Source organism: Nomascus leucogenys, chromosome 1a, assembly GCF_006542625.1.
Source record: "Nomascus leucogenys isolate Asia chromosome 1a, Asia_NLE_v1, whole genome shotgun sequence".
Taxonomy (NCBI): domain Eukaryota; kingdom Metazoa; phylum Chordata; class Mammalia; order Primates; family Hylobatidae; genus Nomascus; species Nomascus leucogenys.
The window spans coordinates 18,098,579-18,113,437 of record NC_044381.1 but is presented as its reverse complement, the minus strand read 5'-3'; the positions used below and the strand labels follow the sequence as shown (position 1 = coordinate 18,113,437).

Sequence of the window (14,859 nt, the reverse complement as noted above, 5' to 3'; positions counted from 1 at the left end):
GTCACTCAGGCTGGAGTGCAGTGGCACAATCTCAGTTCACCGCCATCTCCGCCTCCCGGGTTCAAGTGATTCTCATGCCTCAGCCTCCCAAGTACCTGGGACTACAGGGACCACCACCCCCAGCTAATTTTTGAATTTTTGGTAGAGATGGGGTTTCACCATGCTGTCCAGGCTGCTTTCAAACTCCTGGTATCCAGTGAGCCACTCGCCTCAGCCTCCCAAAGTGTTGGGATTATGGGCGTGAGCCACGGTGCCCCGCCTTGTTTAAGAATTTATTGGCTGGGAAACATAGATATATTCAATCTCGAAAATTATTTCTTATTTTAAAAATAACTTTTTAAAAGATCTCAAACCAGCAAAAAATTGCCTGAAAGTCATGAAACTGATTAACACATATACCAGAAGCCTATATCTAAAATAAGGTTTTCCTTTGAAATGATTAGTTTCAGAAATTATAAAACCCTAACAATGTTTCATTTCTAAAAATATTTTTGAAATGCTTCATTTAAACTTATCTTCAGAACTGGCAATATAAATTTTTAATTGCTTTATTAAGATTTAATTAGTATTTAAGTATCAGCCACGCACTGAGCACTGTTAAAAAAAAGATCCAAACTACAACTACCAATTGAAGTACTAATATCAGTCACCAGATTTGGTATCAAATTAACAGTAGCTAACATTAAATTACAAAGAAGTGGGCTTCTGTTTCTAGTACTATTACTGAATACAAACTCAAGAAAACTCTCATACTATGAAACAAACACACTTAAAGTGTATTTCTAACATGGCAAAAAATACAAGGGAAATGTCAGAGGTCAAAAATGAAGTGAAAGCAGAAATTCAGAGACCATACAAAAGTGACCAACAAAGTGGCCAGCAAAATGTAGAACAACTGACAATCCCTTGTGACCTTGAAATTCCACTTAAATAGCAACACAGAATGCAGAAGGCAAGAAAGAAAGCCTAGTTCTCAATCCAAGATGAGAAATTTCAGGTCAGAAAGCTACGACATTGTATACGTCAATAGTTAGCTTCTTTTTATTGCTGAGAAGTTTCCTGTGTTACAGATGTACCACAGTTTGTTTAGCTGTTCAGCTATTGAAGAGAATTTTGGTTGTTTCCAGTTTTCAGCTATTACAAATAAAGGTTCTATGATCATTCATGTACAACTTTTTTTGGTAAACATATATTTTCATGTCTGTGGGATGTGTCTAAGGGTGTGATAGCTGGGTTGTATGGTAAGTTTAGTTTTTAAGAAACTGACAAACTTTTTCAGAGTGCTGTAATATAGAATTTTATATTCACATGAACAATATATGAGAGATCCAGTTTCCCTGTCCCCTTGGTCAGCACTTGGTATTTTCACTAATTTTTACGTTAGCTGTTCCCTAATAGTGATGTTGAAAATCTTTGTATGTGCTAATTTGCCATCCGTAAATTCTTTTTTGGTAAAATGTTTGCTCATATCTTTTGCCTATTTTGTAACTAGATTGTTTAATTTCTTCCTGTTGAGTTTTGAGTGTTCTTTATATATTCAAGCTACGAGACTTTTGTCAGACACATGGTTTTTAAACATTCCTCTCACTCTGTGGCTTGTCTTTTCATCTTCTATATAGTGTCTTTTGAGGAGCAAAAGTTCTTAATTTTAATGAAGTCTAATTTACTGATGTTTTCTTTTATGGATCATGCTTTTGGTATCATGTCTAAAAACTCTTCATTCAGCTCTAAGACTTGAAGATTTTCTCTTATATTTCTTTCTGAAAGTTTTATGATTTAATATTCTACATTTATATGTGAGCCACCTCAAATTAATTTTTGCATAAAGTGTAAAGTGTAGGTATAGGTTCCTTCATTTTTTGCGTAGAAATATCCAATTGCTCCAGCACCATTTTTTGAAAGGATTATCCTTCCTTTCCACCTTGGTCAAAACTCAGTTGTTCATACTTGTGTGGATCCATTTCTAGATTCTCTGTTCCATTATGTGAATAATAATGGTGGGTGTATGGTACCATCAGTCTTGACATCTGAATCAATTTTGGGTGATAAGGATTAATGCCACCATCTGTGGGGCAAACATAGTTATTTAATTTTTCAGTTCTAAAATTTAGATTTGGGTATTTTTATATCTTCTACTTATTTGCTGAGACTTTCTAATTCTTTATTGAGATAATCTATTTAGGCCTATTTTGTTTTGTTTTAGGCCTGTCCATAATTGCTTGCTAAAGCATTTTGATGGCAGCAACTTTAATATACTTGTCATATACAGGTGCCTCCTGACATACAATGAGTATCCATTATTACATCCTGATAAACTCATTAAGTTGAAAACATCATAAATCAAAAATGAATTTAATACATCTGACCTACCAAACATCATAGCTTACCCTAGCCTACTCAGAACACTTACATTAGCCTACAGCTGGGCGAAATCATCTAACACAAAGCTTATTTTATAATAATGTATTGAATATGTCATGTAATTTATTTATTGAATACTGCCCTAAAAGTGATAAAAAGAACCATTGCATGGGTATTCAAAGTACGATTTCTACTAAACATGTATCAATTTCACACCAACATAAAGTAGAAAAATTTTAACTCAAACCATTGTAGTGAGTTGGGGACTGTCTGTAACTCCAACATCTGTCATCTTGCTGTTGGCTTCTGTTGATATAATTGAGGTTTTCCTGGATCTTGGTATGAGGTGTGATTTTCAATTGTATCCTGGACATTTTGGCTATTATATTTCAAGTATTAGAACTTCAATGTTCTGTATCTTATTTGAATCTTATTTGAACAGGCCTCATCTGACACCACACTGATGGGGCAAGGAGCACACCATCTAATTACTGCCAGATGGAAGTGGGAATCCAGTCTTAGTTGACAACCTGGTTGGAGAGGGCCACCTTATTACTGCTTGGGGAGGGCAGAACTTCAGGCTACCCAGTAGGCATCTGCTGATACCATCATGGCTGAATAATGGAGGGGGACCTCGTTAATGTTCCCCACTGGGCTTCCATTGACATCATGGGGAGGGGATAGGGGCTTGTTAGGTATAAGTAGTAATTAAATTCCCCATCTCTGCACTTGGCCTCTGAAATTATCTTGTTCAGAAGGGAAAGGCATTTCAAAGCTGAATGGAGATGGATATCCAGGTTCCCTATGTGATCTCCAATGACATGGAAAGGAGGGAGTCAGTGGTTCTTAACCTTTTTGGCACCAAAAACCAGTTTTGTGGAAGAAAATTTTTGCATGGATAGGCGGTGGAGTGGGTCGGGGAGGTGGAGATGGTTTCGGGATTAAACTGTTCTACCTCAGATCATCAGGCATTAGATTCTCATAAGGAGCGGCAACCAAGATCCCTTGCATGCGCAGTTCACAGCAGGGTTCATGCTCATGTGAGAGTCTAATGCCTCCACTGGTCTAATGGGAGGCAGAGCTCAGGCCATAACAATGGCTCACCCACCTCTCACCTTCTGCTGTGTAAGCCAGTTCCTAGCCGGCCACAACAGGTACTGGTCTGCAGCCCAGGGGTTGGGGATTCCAGGAGGAGGTCATTATCACTAGCTCCATACTTGGTTTTCTCTGGCATCACCCTGATAGGAGGAGGAGAGGTGAAGAGTGCCTACTTATTGCCAGGTAAGAGTGAAAGTCTAGGTTCCCACTAGGGCTTTACAGATGGGGCTGGAAACAGGGTTGCAATTTTTTCTCTGGTGTTTGCCTGGAGTAGGACACTTACTATGTAAGCTTTTCTGTCTTGCTAGGCTGGCCTTTTCCAGGTCCTTTGGCTAAAAGAAGGGTTTTATCCGGGGCATGTATTGTCTGACCTACTGAGGTTTCTAGGTTGGGGATTTCAGGTATCCAGGCCAGGATACATGAAGCAAAATGAAAACCCAGAGAACTCACCACCATGTTGTGCCTTGAGTGCTGAGGCAGCTAGCTGGTTTGCTGCCTTCTCTCTACCTTTCAGTGTCTTCTTCTTGTTTTATATTAATTTAGGTTAATAGAGTCACTATCAAAATCCCAAAAAAAGTTTTTGTAGAACTTAAGCTGATTTTAAATTCATTTTGAAGAGTAAAGGACCAAGAAGATACTCTTGATGAACAAGAAGGTGGGAAACTTGTTGAACAAGCAATCGAGACTACTAAAATGTAACTAAGACAGCATGATACTGATACATTTACTGAAGGAATAGAAGAAAAAGCCTAGAGAAATATCCCTATGCTTACGTACATTGGATTTACAATAAAGGTGGCATCTTTGAATAAAGTAAGGAAAAAGTTCATGACAAATATTGGGGAAAAATTAGTAAACTTAATCCCTATCTTACATCACATGAAAAAATCAATGCTAGACATTGATGTGAAAATCAAAACAGAAAAATACAGGAAATAGAAAAATATAGGAAAAGATAACATGGAAGGTAGTATAGGATATATCTACATTGCAGTAAGCAATGCATTATACAGAACACAAAATGTACTATTCATAAACAAAAAATTGGTTAAGTTTGGCCACATTAGAATTGAGATGTTAATATTCTTCAGAAGACTCCAGTAAGAAGAGTAAAAAGGCACACCATGGAGTAGGAAAAGATATCAACAATACATAACCAACAAAAGGCTCATCTATAGCATAGGTAAAAATTTCTAAGCCAATAAGAAAAATACAGACAACTCATGTGGAAAATGGGCAGAGACTTGAAGAGGCAATTTACTAAAAAATTCCAAATGGCCAATAACCATGAGAAAGTACTCAACATTGTATTAGTAATCACAGAAACTTAAACTCACAATGATATACCTCAACATACACAAAAAAGTAGCGGAAATGAGAAAGATTAACCTATCAAGTATCAATGAAGAGCAGCAAAAATTTCTATAAAATCTATTTATCAATCAATCAGCAGGCATTTAGCATATATTCTTGGTCTGAACTTTATTCTGGTAGTAACTAAAGAAGACCTTTCCTCCAAAGTGCTGGCAAGAGCTCAAAAAATAAATGTTTTTGAATTATGTTTTAAAAGAATCTTATAGGTTAATTCAAAGACAACCTAATTTTTACGACAAAATAAAAATGAACTTTCCTTAATTTTTCACTGATTTATGTTAAATAGGTAAACATTTGGTGCCATGACGTATCAGCAGTAGGAATTACTGAATAAGTTGTATTAGAACTTCAATTTTTCAAAATGTAAAATACATTGAGAGGTTGGTTAGAAATAAGTAATTTAAAGACTTGGTCCGACTAAATGACTTTATCATTGCAAAGACTAATATACAAAAAGAAGTTTCGTCACTTGGAATATTTCATATACCTGAAAACAATAATGAGCTTATTAACCACTTTTTTGCTGAGATATAAATACCTTAAGATTTATAAGAATAGTATTTATTGTCATCTATGAAAAAGACTGTAACAAACAAGTACTTGAAAATTATTTAAAAATGAATATTTTCACTGTATATTTCAAAGAAGACTTAACTTTTAAGAATTCAAATTAAATCAATACTAACATTTATTTACTTAAGTTATAAAGCATAAGATACAATTTAAAACATAGCATACAATTAAGCAAAACTGTGTCATTTACCTTTGGGGTCTTGCCATCTATATTTAAATATGTCTGTACTATTTCTTTTCCTTGTGTTTGGCTGTCTTCTGTTGGATCACTTTCTTTCTGGTCTTTTCCATCTTCTGTAGGACTTATTTTCTGGGATGTTTCTACAATAATTGTTCCCAAAGTTTGAGAGGTCTGTGCTTCAGAATCACTGCTTTTTAGAAAAAAAGTAGGGACATAAAACCCAAGAATAAAAGTTGTTGCATGTACTTGTCTTAAGTTCAAGACCAAATAATATTTTACCATAGATTGTATATAAAGCTGCAAGTTTAACATGGGCATTTACTGGTTCTCAATGTGAAAGGGAAAATGAGTCTAAATATATTGTACAAAATTATAGAATCCCATCAAGAAAACAGATTATCTAATTTCAAATCCCTACTAACATCATTTCTATAGTACTTCTACCAAGTGTTAACTCAGGAAGCAATTGCTGTAACACTTCCAGGGTTGGAGCATGCACTACTTTCCCAACAAGGCCAGAAAAGTTTAATATTTCTAACAAAGGTTTTCCTTCACCTGAAACAAAATTTGAATCTCTGAAGCTTTCATCCACTGATTCTAGTTTCACCCCTTATGGCTATTTATCATTGAATAAAATACTTCTTAAGCACCAACTATGGGCCCAGGCACTTTTTCTTTTTTTTTTTTAAGACAGAGTCTTACTCTGTCGCCCAGGCTGGAGTGCAGTGGCTCTCTGCAACCTCCACCTCCCAGGTTCATGCCATTCTCCTGCCTCAGCCTCCCAAGTAGCTGGGACTACAGGCACCCGCCACCACGCCTGGCTGATTTTTTGTATTTTTAGTAGAGACAGGGTTTCACTGTGTTAGCCAGGATGGTCTCGATCTCCTGACCTCGTGATCTGCCTGTCTCAGCCTCCCAAAGTGCTAGGATTACAGGTGTAAGCCACTGCACCCAGCCAGGCCCAGGCACTTTTGTGGGCATAAAGGCTAAGGTAGTAGTGAACAAAGTAGAAAAAAAAATCCCTTCCCTCATGTAACCTTTATCCTGGTCAGGGTAGAGGGACAGGAAACAAGAATAAGTAGTAAAATACATAGTATGTTAATAGTGATGTGTTAAAGAGAAAAAAATAAACAAAAATAAACAAGAGTAGGAGATAGGAAGTGTTGAGGTTGTGTGGAACATTTAAGTAAGTCCCTTTCCCACATGGATGAGCTTTTAACTATTTAGACATCGTTATATGCTGCTTGAAACACCATGAAGAATAACATCCCTAGCTTGTTCAAATGTTCCTAACACATATACTTTTGAGATGCCTTATCTCCTTGGTCAGTCCATTTTTTTTTTTTTTTTTTTTTTTTTGGAGACAGTCTCACTCTGTTGTACCCAGGCTGGAGTGCAGTGGCGCGATCTTCGCTCACTGCGACCTCCACCTTCAGGGTTCAAGCAATTCTCCTGCCTCAGTCTCCCGAGTAGCTGGGATTACAGGTGCCCACCACGATGCCTGGCTAATTTTTTGTATTTTTAGGAGAGATGGGGTTTCACCATGTTGGTCAGGCTGGTCTCGAACTCCTGACTTCAGGTAATCCACCTGCCTCAGCCTCCCAAAGTGCTGGGATTACAGGTGTGAGCCACCACACAAGGCCTCCCTGGTCAGTCTTGAATGTGTTTCAGCTTATCATGATGGAGCATCATATCCAGAATTCAGTTTCATCTTCCTGGGACACTATGAGAGGTACTGAGTAAAACTCTTGGTAGATGCAGACTAAAAGTGTGTAAGCTTCTCTGGCGTGTACATCATACTACAGACTCAAGTAAGATTTAACAAAACCACCTAAAGTATTTCAAATAAGATTTAACAAAACCACCCAGACAACTATTAAAGCCACATATTTCTCCCATTGCACAGTGCAACTGGTATTTTATAGCCAAATAAACTACACTGTAGGCATTTGTGTAACTATATCCCCAGTCTATTGAGATCTTTGGGGATCTTGATTCTATTGTGTGACGTATTTTACATCCCTTTCAACATCATGTTAATCACAGTTTGATAAACATGCTTTGATAGAACTCAGATGTTCTGTATTTAGTGTAATTCTATTTTAGAAGGTTACAGGTTAGTCTGATAAGAATTTCCCTTGAAGAACCCATACTGGCTTTGAGAAATCACTACTAAGAAACATCCACAAAGTATTCTTTTATACTGTCCTAGAACCTTATTTAGGATTTATTTCAAAAACACCAATTATAGAATTACCCTTCTTTGTGTTTTTAATATCACAACTACACTTTTCTGTTTCCCATATTCTCATACCATTTGGGTTCTCCTTCAAAATACCAACAGCAATTGATCAAATCTGCAAGTTATTTCAGTACCCTAGAATTCATTATTTCTGAATCAGAATACTATAATCTATTTGCTTATGTGTTCTACTATAATTGTTTACCTCTTTTTATGTTCTATTTCTCTTTTTTGTTTGGCCAAAACTTAGCAGAAATTCAATATGTAATGGCCAAAATGGTATGAAAAGTGTCATAAAAAGCAGCATATTTCATAATAAGACACTCTCAAAACAAACTGTTTAAGATTTGATTGGAGAGCCCTTGGTGGGGGGTGGGCAGGGGCAGAAGGAGGGGGATGTGTCTTAGTGATGGGGCAGAGTGCTTCCTTCTCTTTATAATTCTTTATTCATTCATTATTCAAAAAATATTTATTGAATGGCTACTATGCCCTATGTATGTGAAAGAATTGATGAACAAATTCTTTACAGTCTATCCATGAATAAATTTACAGTCTATCCACAAAGAAAACAATAAGCATAATAAATTTGAAATATGATATAGTATGTTATAAATTATTAATGGCCACTGGGGAAAAAATGAGCAAGATAAGAGGAAGGAATCCAAATTATGGGAGGTAAAATGGTGGCAGGCTGAAATCTGAAATAGATTGATCATTAGTAATACTGAAGCAAAACTTAGAGGAGAGGGAGTTGGTTGTTTTAGATATCTGGCTAAATACATTCCAGGCAGAAGACATCATCAAACTAAAATCCCTAAGTTAGAAGTTCCTGCTTTCAGGGAGCAACAATCAGTCCAGTGTGGGTAGAACACAGTAAATATGGACTAAAGACAAGGTTGAAAGCAGGGAGGGTGGTTAGGAAAGTTCTTTTCATATTCCAGGCAACTGATGATAGATATAAGAGTGATGACAAAGAAAAGTGATAAGAAATGGTCAACTTCTGGATATTTTTCTAAAGAAATCCACCAAGATTTCCTGACAGAGTAGATGTAATGACTGACAGAAAGACTGGAATCAAAGATGGTATCAAGCTTTTGGTCAGTGCAACTGTAAAGATAGAATTATCATTAGTGAGAAAGAGGAAGACAGCAGCTGAAACAGACTTGGTGGGGTAAAGCCCAGGAGATTGTATTAGGCTATTTGATATCCAAGTATGATGGTAAGTTGACAGTTAACTTTACATGTCTAAAATTCAGAGCCTGACCAACATGGAGAAACCCCATCTCTTCTAAAAATACAAAATTAGCTGGGTGTGGTGGCGCATGCCTGTAAACCCAGCTACTCTGGAGAATCGCTTGAACCCAGGGGACAGAGGTTGCAGTGAGCTGAGATCGCGCCATTGCACTCCAGCCAGGGCAACAAGAGCAAAACTCCATCTAAGAAAAATAAAAATAATAATAATAAAATAAAATAAAATTCAGAAGTGAGGTCTAGAATGGATACATACATTTTGGGGTGGCTGGAATATAGGTGGTAACAATGATGTTAATAAATACTATGAGATCACAAAACAATGAGTGTAGCTTTTAATGTGTCCTCCAAAGTTCACATCTTGGAAACATAATCCTCAATGCAACAGTGTTGGGAGGTGGAATCTAATAAGAGGTGATTAGATCACGAGGCCTCATGAATGATTTAATGTTATCATGGGGGTGAGTTTGTTATAAGAACAGGCTTGTTTAAAAGCAAATTTGGCCCTCTCTTGCTCTATCAGGCTCCTTGCCCTTCCACCTTCGGCCATGATGACACAGCCAGAAGACCCTCACCAAATGCGGTGCTCTCAACCTGGGCTCAGCTTCCAGAACTGTAAGAAATAAATTTCCTTTCATTATAAGTTATTCAGTCTGTGGTATTTTTTTGTGTGTTGTTATAGCAACACAAAATGTCCAGTGACTGAAGACAATGTCCAATGACTGAAGCTCTTAAAAAGTGAGAGACTGAGGGGGAATGTCACAAAACTAATAAATGACACTGAGGTTAAATATCAGTGAGAAGAAAATAAAGAGTATGGTGTGGCAAACTATAATAACAAGAGGTAGAAATCAACTGTGTCAAATGCTGCTGAGAGGTCAAATAAGGTGGGGACTGAGAATCAGCCTCTGAATTTGGCAAAGTGGTAGTAACCCTCAAAATAATTGTTTTAGGCTGGGCACGGTGGCTCACATCTGTAATTCCAGCACTTTGGGAGGCCGAGGTGGGCAGACTGCCTGACATCAGGAGTTCGAGACCAGCCTCGCTAACGTGGTGAAACCCCATTTCTACTAAAAATACAAAAATTAGCCTGGGGTGGTGGCGCACAACTGTACTCCCAGCTACTCAGGAGGCTGAGGCAGGAGAATCGTTTGAGCCCAGGAGGCGGAGCCTGCAGTGAGCCAAGACCGCACCATCGTACTCCAGCCTGGGAGACAGAGCAAGACTCTGTGTCAAAAAAAAAAAAAAAAAATTATTTCAGAGGGATGATGAAGGGATGAATGGAATTTGAAACAAAGATTGTACACAACTTTTTAAAATTTCACTGCCAAGGACAGCAAATATGGAGGACTACTAGGTAAAGAAGTACTAACAGATATATAATGAATTCTCTGGTTTCCAAACATGGTCCTCCTAATTTTACCTCAATAATTGGGATAATTGCTCTGGCTAATACCGTAACTCCTTTTGATGCTTTTTAGTTCAGTACGGGGAATCCAAAATGGCCAGGGTACAATCTCAGCGTCTACCTCTACAGACCATAATTGTGTTCCCTCAGAGAATTTTCCTACCTTGGGCATCAGGACTCTCAAATCCCCTAGCTCAAGATCATACTAATGAGAAACAAAAACTCCTCCAGTGGGTTATTTGTTTAAATAATTACAGCGGCCACTCCAACCTAAAATACTTTATTCCTGGACCTATGCATTCTTGGAGATAAAATAATAAACTCTCAGTTTAAGGCATATACCCTAACTTCAATATTGTCTTCAAGCTGGTGCCATAACGGAGCCTACTGATCATCTACTGTCCTATACAGCCAGTTGCCTTTGAATAATGAAAAATATGGTAATACCAGTGAATTTGAAGACACAGAGCATTGTCATATATCCCTTGCCATAAACTGTGTCTTTTAGCTGGGCTTGGTGGCTCATACCTGTAATTCCAGCACTTTGGGAGGCTGAGGCAGGTGAATCACCTGAGGTCAGGAGTTTATGACCAGTCTGGCCAAAATAGTGAAACCCCATCTCTATGAAAAATACAAAAATTAGCCAGGCGTGGTGGCACACACCTCTAGCCCCAGCTACTTGGGAGGCTGAAGCACGAGAATCGCTTGAACCCGGGAAGCAGAGGTTGCAGTGAGGCAGGATCACACCACTGCACTCCAGTCTGGGTAACAGAGCGAGACTCTCTCTTAAACTAAGAAGAAAACGTGTCTTTCAGTCTGTTTCTCTGGGAAAACCCTGACTAGGCCACCTCCCTACCTCCCAGTCCTACTCCCAAGGTTGAGATCAAGGTTGAGCAAGTGCATCCAAGGAGGCAGTTTTCTGCAATATCATAGGGATATATAAGTCATTTTGTAAATCTAAGGATGGTAATATTGGTAAAAATACAATAGACAAAAACCATACCTAAAATACTTAAAACTATTGTAAAAAAAAAAAAATTGATGCCTCCTCCATGATGGAAGAGGCCTACTGTAATCAACTTGACACTAAGAGACTGGTTGGTTTCCTCTGGAGAATGAAGCTTTTTTTATGGGATTTGCAATTGGCCTTTTTTGTGAACAGACTGAATATTCAACAGTGCCAGTAGCCCAGTCACCAGACAAGTTTTGGTGAAGGAAAGTCAATTTTGTTCAAAAGCTTGCAAGGAAAAATTGGAAGATTAGTGGCAGGACACCAGTGCCGTGTAGAAGCTATACCTGTTGCCATAGCCACTTTGTTCATGAACCCATTAAGCAAGCCCTCAGATAGCTGTGAAATAGGCAAGATCCATACAATGGGTCATTTTGTTCACAGAATGCGCTTTGTGTGTATCTCTTCCAAAAGGTCCATCCGCCAACCTCCCCACAGACCTCCCTGCCACCAATCTTCCACCAACCTTCCCACAGACCTCCCTGCCACCGGTCTTCCAAATTTTCCTTCCAAGTTTTTGATATACTGAAAAATGCCTCCTTTGATGCACTCCCTCAACATTGATCTCAATCTTCACTACTTTTTTTGGAGTGGGAGTGGGAAGTAGACAGGTGGATTAGTCAGGGTTTTTGGAGAAATGGAACCAACAGGATGTATGCACATATGCATGTATGTATATATCTTTAGGAATTGGTTCATGTGATTGTGGAGGCTAGGAAGTCCAAATCTACAGTATGGCCCAGTAGGCTAGAGACTCAGGAGAACTAAAGGTGTAGTTTCAGTCCAAATGCCAGCAGGTGGAAACCCAGGAAAGTCAATTTTCTAGTTCTAGTGTGAAGTCTGGCAGGCTAGAGACCCAGGAGAGCTGACGGTGCAGATTAAATCTGAAGGCACTTTTCTGGAGAATTCCCTCTTGCTCGCGGATGCCATTCTTTATATTCTATTCAGGCCATCAACAGACTAGATGAGGTTTATCTCCATTCTGGAGGACAATGTGCTTTATCCAAAGCTCACTGATTTAAATGTTAATCTCATCCAAAAACACGTAACAAGTTTACACATAAAATTAACCAACAGAGGGGGCTACTGTCCCTATAACTCAGTTTCTTTTCACAGTGTCATCCCCTCCATGTGGGACTTAGTTCAGTGGGGAAGTTCTGGTCTTCTGGTACAGATAGCTCATAGAAGAACTACATTTTTCTTTTCTCCGGACACCAATTTTCTCTCTCTTGATACAGTGTAAGTCATATAGCTGTTGATGGCTGTCCCTACCTGTTCATATTTTGGGTTTGTCACTAATTCTATTGTAGATGCTGTCCTTGAGATTTTGGCTATGGCTTCCTATTTGTTTTGTTTATTTTGATGGGGGATTTGTGGAAATAAAATATCTGCCATTGCTGCAGCCTCTCCCCAGTAGTACTAGCTTTTTGAATAGAAAACAGTTGTCAACAGAAATCTCATAGCCTTAGGTGTCTATATGTGGTTCTTGTCATGCTTGTCAGGCATTCCACATACCATCTCTGTCTGCTACAGACATATTCATAATCTTTGGTTCACTGAGTCATCTCCTCAAGCCATTACTATTTCCTGTCCATAGCACTACCCATTTTCTATTGATGTGTCTTTTTATATAATTTGTAGATGATCTTTAAATCTTCTGGATATTAGTCCTTTACCTTCTGTATGTGTTGTAAATACCTTCTCCTGGTTAGTCATTTGACTTTTAACTCTTTTTATATATCTGTTATTATATAGATGTTTCAAGTTCTATTAACGCTTTTTCATATCTGGCTCTGTATTTTCATCTCTTGCTTAAGTATACTTCCTAGAGATGCTCCAAAGTTATAAACAAGTAATCTTGTAATTTCTTGTAATACTTTTAAAATTTTCATTGTTTCATTAAACCTCTAATCTAGGCCAAGCACAGTGGCTTGCACCTGTAATCCAAATACTTTCTGAGGCCAAGGCAGGAGAATCACTTGAGACCAGAAGTTCAAAACCAGCCTAGGCAATGTAGCAAGATCTCATCTCTACAAAAAATTTGAAAAATTAGCCAGGCATGGTAGCACGTGCTATAGTCTCAGCTCCTAAGGAGACTGAGGTAGAAGGTAGCTCGAGCTCAGGAAGTCGAGGATGTAGTGAGCCATGATTGTGCCACAGCACTCCAGCCTGGGAAACAGAGCATGACTCCACGTCATTAAAAAAAAAAATCTCTATATGGATTTTGCTTTAATGTACCATACTATATTAGGTAGTCAGACAATGAATATTGTTTAATGATTCAAGAAATGTATTTGTTCACTTATTCTTCACAGTCTGCTATGTATATAGTCTGCTCCTCCATCAAAAACTTAACAACATGAAAGGAACTCCACTACTTTATCCTAAGATACTGTGTCAAGAGACTAACAGTATGCAAAGTTATATGGAACCTAGATCTACAGTAACCTAGGAATAAAATGCTAGGAACCTAAAGCAAGATTGCTATTTTCAGGAAGTACAGACAAACCTATTTTTGATCAATTTTTAGTGGAGAACACAGAAGAATCAGGACTTCAGTGAAGATCAAATGAAATGTATAGGTCATTAAAAAATAGCAGTATAAAAATTTCCAAGATTAAAAATCTTTGCAATCATAAAACTAATGGTTCTACTAACTCTACTGAAAAAAATCTAGGTAGAATTAAAATAAGCTTGAAAAACAAATAATTTTAGCTGAAACAAGTTTATGAAGAGATGTTCATGGAACCTTTGTGTGTGGAATCTATAAACAGCAACAAAATGCAGGCCTAAAAAAGACCTGTACTCACAGTTTGAAAAATAAATATTTGTTATGTGAGACTACACTGTTTGATTGCAGAATTTTTCATATTCTTGACCACAATTGGGAATGAATGAATGAATTAACATATACATTTCACACATACATACAAATATGCTGAGGATGGGGTAAGGGGTGTTTCAGATAGCCAAAGAAAATGATTCCTCGTAATAATACTAAACATACAGTACTGAACATGTTTTAGGTGCTATTTTAAGTCCTATCCTATTTCTTTCTCACAACGTATCTATGAATATGATCCTATCATTATGCCTGTTTTATGGATAATGAAATTGAAGCATAGACAGGTCAAATAGCATGCCTATGGTCACACAGCTAGAGGATGAGAGTTAGGATTTGAATAAAAGCAGTTTGGTAACAGATTCCATGTTCCTAATCCCTAACATATACTCTAAATAATGGTAGAGTTGGCCAGGCACAGTGGCTCACGCCTGTAATCCCAGCACTTTGGGAGGCCGAGGCAGGCAGATCACGAGGTCAGGAGTTCGAGACCAGCCAGGCCAACATGGTGAAACCTCAT

General features: G+C 38.0%; 1 protein-coding gene across 4 annotated transcripts in view; it reads right to left on the bottom strand.

Annotated features, from left to right (window-relative positions):
* CNTLN (centlein) overlaps positions 1-14,859 on the bottom strand; it is a 369,700-nt gene that overhangs the window by 95,063 nt on the left and 259,778 nt on the right. For 3 of the 4 annotated variants that reach the window (XM_030817536.1, XM_030817638.1, XM_030817707.1), the window contains one exon: positions 5,597-5,777. In XM_030817536.1, coding sequence (XP_030673396.1) covers positions 5,597-5,777 — 181 coding nt within the window. The remainder of the gene's footprint in view (positions 1-5,596; positions 5,778-14,859) is intronic. The other variant, XM_030817587.1, reaches the window with a different exon arrangement.